The following is an 8423-nucleotide window of genomic DNA, read 5'->3' as shown; positions in this document are numbered from 1 at the left end:
AATCAAAATGCTCCCAATTTTCGCATTTTGAACCTTTAAAACGAAACAGTCTAATCAGTAATAAACAATAACCAACCGACACACCGGGACATCTTTCTGCATGGTTTCCTTGGTTCCAACTGACTGGTGCTCAAACGAGAGAGCATAGAGGCCACAGGAGTACGGAGTCAAGATCCACTGGATACATTCACGCATCAGTCTAAAAGAAATGAATGATGATCAATATGAAGTACCTAAATTCACTGAACAAATTGAAGGTTTCTAATACCTGAACGGAAGAATTTATTTTCTATGTATGTTGGTTATTGAATGTATAGCTCTGTTAGCTCTCTGCTTAAAGAAAGCAACAGTGTGCAGTGTTTAAATTGTACTGTTTGTCTCCTATTCTGTTTATTCATCATGCAAAATGCTACATGAGATTATTGCACAGGTGTAATAAATATAAAAACATGACTTTTGTAAGGGGATTGAATCAAAACACTTCGAGATGAGAATGACTGTCGTACTTTCACTGGATCCCACCACACGAGTTGTGATGTGATGAATCAGGGAGTTGCACAAGATGTCAACAAAATATCTCATGTACAAAGTCCAACGAAAGCCACATGACTTGTGTCGGAGATATGAATGCAATCATTGAGGAACTCAGTCAGTCTGAGCAGCTGATATCCTGTTGTTCCAGTATAACCCCATACAGGAAGTCATTGTTTAACTACACAGAAGTTAGTTTCACTTTGAAACATGGACCGGCTGAGGTGTGTGCTGTTGGTGCTCTGCTTCCAAAACTACTGGAATCTGCTGCAAACTCTGGAACAAGGTACTGACCGGACTTTTACAATTTGTATTTAATCCCAAACATGTTTTTAATGTGAGGAAGCCTACATAGATATGTGTTCTACACTTCCCTTACTGCGCTGAACATGTTACCTCTGAGACAGGAAGTGACAGGAGCTTTGTGCTTCTTCACAGATCTGCGTTTTGTTGCGCTGGCTGACTGGGGAGGCATTTCTTACCCTCCATACTACACCGCACACGAGGAGGCTGTTGCTGCAGAGGTGGACCGGCTGGCCCAGACTGGGGGAGTGGACTTCATCCTCAGCCTGGGAGATCACTTCTACTTTAGTGGGGTCAAGAATGTAGAAGACCATCGCTTCAAGGTCAGCTTACAAAGCCACGCCCACTGTGGAGGGTGAGATATGTTTGGTGATGAAGATGAAGCATAAGAAGGGGTTTCCTAATCCACATAACCACCCAATACCATCAATGCAGAGGAAATAGCCAGGAAAAGTTTAGAAAAACCCTGAATGTTATCTGACTAAAACGCCTTTTTAGTCACACTTCAGTGACTGTTGCATGTTAGATTTGACTATAGTGTCAAATTATTCTTCCAGTCGTGTCTTATCTTTATCATCCACGTTCAAACCAGCAGTGTTTTTTGTGCTTACATGCCAGTGAGCCATAACTATTCCATAATATAAAAAGCAACTCAAATTTTAAATTTAATGTAGCTTCATATTTTACCCGCGCTGTGTGAACCCTGGAGGGCTGGACTATGAGACTTGTGGCCAGAAGTGGAGCAGCAGATGAAATGATCATCTGGTACAGAAATACATATAAATCAGAGAACTGTAGAAGAGAGCGTCAATAGCCTGTAATAATAAGATAATATAATATCCTCTAATGCCGAGCCTATATCACCAATTACATCTGTTTTTCGTGAGAAGTAGAGGTTCTGCAGTGGACATGATGATATTTAATCATTTGTGGGTTTTTATATAAGCAGAGATATAGTTTATTTAAACAGACAAAGTGTCAGAGCCCACTGGAGACAGCTGCATGTTATTAATGTTGCACATTATGGAGAGAGAGATGAACTAGCAGAGCAGATGGTGAGGTCGAGTTTCAATATTATTTGATGACAGTTGTGTATTCTTTATACCACAAAGGTGAACATCACTGCTAAAAGCTGATGAGGGAGCTTTTCCTTCCCACTAATACATAATGGAGGGGTTAAAATACTGTCTGGAGTGTTATTCTAGTCAAATGACATGTTAAACCTGATCAGCAACACATTAACTATGAGGTCCTCATCGTTTCTCGTCCACAGCACACGTTTGAAAGGGTCTTCTCTCAGCCCGCCCTGCTGGATATCCCATGGTACCTGGTTGCTGGAAACCACGACCACAAGGGCAACATCTCAGCTCAGATGGCGTACTCGGACATGTCGCCCCGCTGGTACGGATCAAATAACACACACACACGCGCGCTTAAAGGAAACAGTTTTTAGACCCAAATAAGAAAGAATCAACCCTCCTACACTAATGGCTGCTTTGAGTCTAAGTTTCATATCAGTCATTAATTATTATTCTATTTTAAGATAATTTGATCAATTTTGGGCACACCCCTGTGATGTGACAATACATCATATCTGATTGTGTGATTGTTCTACATCTCCTGTGGCAAACCAGGTGAAGGTAGGGAGGTGATAGAGGGGGTCTTCATCCCCACTGGTCCCTTACCGCTGGTGACACGAGCACTCAATGCAGAGTGGACGAGTCCACAGATGGTGGAACAGCCTTGAGAGGAGGCTGAAGAGATTTGATCCCTACTTCTTTGTTGGGCGTTAAAAGTCCTGTGTGTTGCCACACTCGCTGCTGCCTTACTTGTATCGCTGCGTCACAAGTGTTGTCCCTGTAGGAACTACCCAGGTCTGTACTACGAGCTCCAGTTCCCGGCCCCGCTGGCCAACGTGTCCGTGAGCATCCTGATGATCGACACGGTGGTGTTGTGCGGAAACACCAACGACCAGAGCCAGCCCTCGGAACCGGAGAACCCCAGAGACGCGGAACGGCACTGGAACTGGATCAGCGCCAAACTGGCCAGCAGCAGGTGAGCGTGACAAGAGGAGCAGTCAGACTGTAGCGAGTCTGCATGTTCCTGCTGGACCCCAGAACCCTGAGCTCTGAGTTACACAACGCTTCAACTTCAAGTCAAATCCACCTGCATGTAAACACACGTGTAAACACTATGAAGACACATGCTGTTTTGAGTCCTTTGAACCTTTCACTACAGTCTATCACTTACTATGGCCACTATATTGATTATGTGTTATTGATTTTTGATGGAAGTGAGACTGGACTTTTAAATTTTCATAAATATATATATATCCCCAAGGGGAAATTTGTTGTCATAGTAACGCCTAACACGAGTGTGTTGTTCCACCTTCAGAACATCCTCGGTGCTCTTGTTCTCCGTTCTCCGGCTGTGTGGAACTCCACTCGCTTAATGAGCAGCACTGGTCCCTCATGTGGTTCAGTGTTTTGGTCGTACTGAGATATAGCTGCTGAACTTTCCCCCTCTCACTCTTCTTCACTAGACATGAGCAATGAGCTGCTGCTTTACTAAATTGGATGCAAAATACACACAACACACATGTAGGCAATGCCTATCCTCATTTATTCATGTTTCATTTTCCACCCATCTGAACTGGAAGCAGAAAGCAGCGCATTGGTTCCCGTTGAGCACATGATAGCTCCTGCACATTGACATGTCTGGCTCTTCAGGAAGTACAAAGTACAAGTCTGGATGAATACATGGATAAGGGGTCGAGGTACCACTTCCCCTATGTATGACAGCCAGTACACCTGAGATGGAAAGTATTTCCTCCAGTAGGTGGCAGTGTTCACTTCCAGTGTGGATGCACAAAGTGTCTCTATAGCAACACTGCAGCTTTGAAGCTCCTTAATCATATAACATATTCTCATAGTGGCTCTAAAGGTGTAATATTATCTGTAGTCTGTTCTTTGAACATATTTGTTTCATTATTTATTCTCACAGATCACTGCGAGTACAAACACTTCATCATGTAATAAAACCAGCATGCAGTTTGAAGCAATATTTCTACAGTTATTTCTGTATATATATATATATATATATATATATATATATATATATATATATATATATATATATATATATATATATTTATTGTCTGTGTTTTTTGCTGGTCTCTCTTACTCTTACTGCTTCTCCGGCTGGTCCCAGGTCAGACTACGTCGTGGTGGCTGGTCATTATCCCGTGTGGTCCATTGGCCATCATGGACCCACTTCCTGTCTAGTAAACCGACTCAGGCCGCTACTGAAAAAGTACCGAGTCAGTGTGTACCTGTGTGGCCACGATCACAACCTGCAGGTATGTGTTGATGCCAATGAATAGTGTGTGTGTGTGTGTGTGTGTGTGTGTGTGTGTGTGTGTGTGTGTGTGTGTGTGTGTGTGTGTGTCTGCCTGCGTCTGCTCAGCAATGGATTGGTCCAGTCGTCTGACCCTTAGTGACATCATAGCATACAGAGGTGGAACGTCAAGAGCAATGTGGAGCTACATGTACTGTTTACTAAATAGGAAGCGTTGACATCTACACTACGACAGATTGGAGGAACTATTGTACTTTCTGCTGCATCGATCTGACCGCTGCAGGATTGGTTTTTATGCATATCTAGTTTTTGTATAGAAAATGTATATTCATCAAGTTATAATATAATGATTATTTGCTATATATGCTACATTAAGAAGTTTAAATGCTGCTAAAACAAGGAAGCATCAGTTTTAATAATCCCAAAATATAAAAGTGTTTTTAAGTACATAAGCTTTGGCTCATATACTTAATATGTGTACTTAGTTTGTGTGATTATTTGTGGACAATCTGTTGCTTAAATCAACGGATTTGTTAATAGTCAACAGACGTGAGTGTTGCTTGACTTACTTGATATGTTGCTGACATATCTGTAGTTTTGAATACAGAACATGGATCGGTTGACATTGTTGCAAAGTATCTGATTCCATCTTCCATCACGTTACGGTTTGGCGTTTCCTTTAAGACCACATGATGGTTCTGACACTGCCCATCTCTCCTCCCACAGTTTATCAGAGAGGATGATGGGAGCTCGTACGTCGTTAGTGGCAGTGGGGCGGTCAGCGACCCCGACACCCATCACAAGGACCGGGTCCCTGCCTCCTGGCAGCTCTACTCCAGTCCTGTCAATCACACAGCAGGAGGCGTGGCTTACTTCCAGCTCAATGAGCGTCAGATGACGGTCAGTTTCATGCAGACTGATGGGAAATGTGTTTACCAGGCAGAGCTGCCGGCACGCTCAGTCTGATGCCTTCCATCCATTTACAGATCGGATATGCAAGTCAGTTAGAACAGATTTATTATTGTGTAAACATGTGTAGTAGCAATAGTTTAGCGCTTGTCTACTGTGTTTCATATGTTGTCCTTGTAGAGGCTCTCACCGTAACCAATTTAAAACTTAGAGCCACGAGGTGGGCGAGCGGGAGAACATGTTCGGATGCGTGTGCCTCGAACAGATCCAATGCCCTGGACAAATGAATGTCATCAATAGAGAGCGCAAATGGGCTCCACGCCAGTGCACAAATCAAACAGGTTTGCGGGTCATTTAGTTAGAAGAGCGCTTTTACGTCACTCCTCCAGCAAAAATTGTGCTCGCTCGAGCGCAACTTTGGCTCGCGCAACTTTTGCTCGAGGAGTGATGTAAAATCGCTCGTGGAGCTCATTTGCGCGCTCTATTTATGACATTCATTTGCCTTCATAGGCAGTGTCTCTTTGATTCATTTGTTCTCTGTTCTGTGACACCAGAGCATGACATCACCTGACATTGGTCACAGCACAAGGTACCACGAGACAGGACACAACACTTAGCCGACAAACACAAGAAACTGGCTCGAGCTCGGTCAAAAACTATTGCGCTTCCCATTTTTACACACACACACACACACACACACACACACACACACACACACACACACACACACACACACACACACACACACACCTGTTGCTATCACTTCCCTATATGCCCTTTTGAATGTAATGTGCCACCTTGTGTTCAAATAAAGGAACTACATGTCCCTATTCACACAGTGTTTCCCTCAAACAATAAACCCCATTTTGACTCCAACAGACCTCTTATAAACCTTTGCATATATATATATATACTAGACTAGTATTATTTGCTACTGTTTAATGTTTTCTATTTCGTACATACTGTCATTATTCACGCTGTGTATGTACTGGATGTGAGTACAAACATATGATCAAAGATATGATCAAAGATCTTTAGTGGATGTCTGTGTAAGGGTTCCACGCCTAACAGAACCTTTACTACTGAATCAGTTTATGTTGTGCCCTGATAAAATATGAATGTTTCTGTTCATAAAATATGAAATAAAACAGATTTATATACTATGTATGTGTGTTAACGTGCTGTTGCTTGATTGTACAGACTGATTGTCCTCGCACTTGAACTTGTTTATGTAATTTGGTTTTTGTTTTAAGTCTTTTAAAAAGTTAAAATAAAATAAATAAAGTGTTTAACTCTTTGCTGTTTTGTTTGTAAGTCTGTTATTTGTGCTTTTACGTGTGCATCTTTTCTGCTGCTGTCTTTGCCAACACCGCCTTGGAAAAGATATTTCAAATCACAATGGGACCATCCTAGCTGAATAAATATGAAATATCTAATTACATGAATAGCATAAACTGTGCTAAAAGTGATGTAAAGTTGCATGCAGCGGCTGCATGAAACGGTGAAAGCAACACTGTCCCTGCAGCAGACTGTACTGGACCTCATCACTGTCCTCCTGGAGCGGATCAGAGTCCTTTGTTGGGTCCAGCTCAGTGCGGTCTGCTGGGAGAGGAAGTGAAGGCCCATTATTGGAAAATACATTTCAGGCTTATGTTTTTGCAGCTTTTGAAAATACTTTTAGTTAGCGCTCAGATAAGCCGTGAACCAAACCTGACTGATGGAATATCTTCTCCCTCTCTGAGAACAACCTGCTGTGCTGCTCCAGCAGGGGGCGATGGCAGCTCAGGGTTCCTGGTCCTGGTGAACACGGCCCCATCACCAACAAGCTACTCGACAGCATCCAGTGAACAGGGATGAAGGAACATGCACGTTTTGTACTTCTCTCACGGTCATGTTTGCACAGCAGTGGGGCTCCATGGCACAGAGGAGTAAGATGTATCCGACCTGGGAAATGTGCACAATACTCGTTAACAGGACACATTCACTGTCTTCTCATGAGATTTGTTTGTCAAAAAAACAAAGTACTGCCAGCAATATTCTTCATCTGGGTAATGAAAGTTTATTCCATACATGAACTCGCTTTGGGTTGCTTCCTTCTTCAGAGGCAACAATACAAATCAGATGATGCTAATAGTCAGAAGGTAACATGGAGGAGGTAGATGTATTCTATTTGCAACCGTGAAACTGTATTTTCGCAGAGAGTATTACAGTGTGTGCTCCAGATGCTAAGTCATCTCTTGCCACAGAATCTCTTCAACCTGTAATTTGATTACACGGCTGCAGTGCTGTGGTGAAACCTGCTGGCTGTTGAACCACAGAGCTGCTCCACTTGACCGATGACTACTATTCCTGTGTGTCGCGTTAAACACATGGCAGATGCTAACAGTGATTGAATAAGCTGAAGATGAGCCACTTCCATATAAACACTGATGCGTTTTCACACTGTGGTCAGTCTGTGTGTGTGTGTGTGTGTGTGTGTGTGTGTGTGTGTGTGTGTGGATCCACATTAGGCCCACGTTGGTCTGCGAGTGTCACATCCTGTGGGGACGCGAACCACGACTTATGAAGGCTGGCTGGACACGCCCACCACTCCCGACTGCCAACCAGAGGGCGGACGGTCACATCCCGAGTCAGGACTTCACCCTCTTCACTTTCTCCGAGCAAAGTGGCATTCATCATTCCTGCTCGGAGCTGAACGAGGAAGGTAAGGCCTGTCATCATTTCTCTGCTGCGTGTCATGAAGAGAAACTCTTTGGAGGGACCACAACTATGTGATATTATCACAAAATATGTTCTCAGTCGGATCAATAGCGAATAGATTTTGTTATTCAGAGTATTGACACTCTTGCAGACGGTTGTGTTACTTTGGTTGTTGTTTCATTCAGCGCTTAATCCGCAGCTGTATACATGTTATGCATATGTATATGTTATCTATGCATTACATTCAGTGTTTTGAGTAGCTTTTTTAAACTTCCCGTTAACGGGACGTTGGTTTGGCAACAAGTGATCAGAGAGAAGAGGAGCTAAATATACAGTATAAGTGCATACTGTACATGTGATTATGGGGAGCAGTTGTCTGCCATAGCACAAGGCCACGTCTCTGTGTGTGTGTTTTTACATTGTAAAGTTATGCTGTTCGTTCACTCTGTCGTCTGAAACAACTTGTCTTCCATTTTATTTACTGTCAGCCAAAGACTGAATGACTTGGAGAGGATGGAGAGGATGTGGGACGTGTTCACGGGAGTCAGTGGAGCTGTTATTGGTCCAGGACCACAGCTTGGTCATGCAAAGACCCCTCTCATCGCTGAGTCTCAGAAAGGTTC

At 43.1% G+C, this 8423-nt stretch overlaps 1 protein-coding gene across 1 annotated transcript; it reads left to right on the top strand.

Moving 5' to 3' along the window:
- Positions 1–377: 377 nt before the first annotated feature.
- On the top strand, positions 378–5971 carry acp5b (acid phosphatase 5b, tartrate resistant). The gene is made up of 6 exons (XM_068582037.1): positions 378–817; positions 970–1157; positions 2108–2235; positions 2698–2889; positions 4045–4192; positions 4918–5971. The coding sequence occupies exons 1-6, from the start codon at positions 742–744 to the stop codon at positions 5155–5157; spliced, it is 972 nt and encodes a 323-aa protein (XP_068438138.1). The 5' UTR covers positions 378–741; the 3' UTR covers positions 5158–5971.
- The last annotated feature ends 2452 nt before the right edge of the window (positions 5972–8423 follow it).

The sequence above is a fragment of the Clinocottus analis genome, unplaced genomic scaffold (assembly GCF_023055335.1).
Source record: "Clinocottus analis isolate CAN_PGR_092001 unplaced genomic scaffold, fCliAna1.0.p SCAF_18, whole genome shotgun sequence".
NCBI classification, from domain to species: Eukaryota; Metazoa; Chordata; class Actinopteri; order Perciformes; family Cottidae; genus Clinocottus; species Clinocottus analis.
Note: the sequence above shows the minus strand (reverse complement) of the source record. Positions and strands in the feature narration are given on the sequence as shown.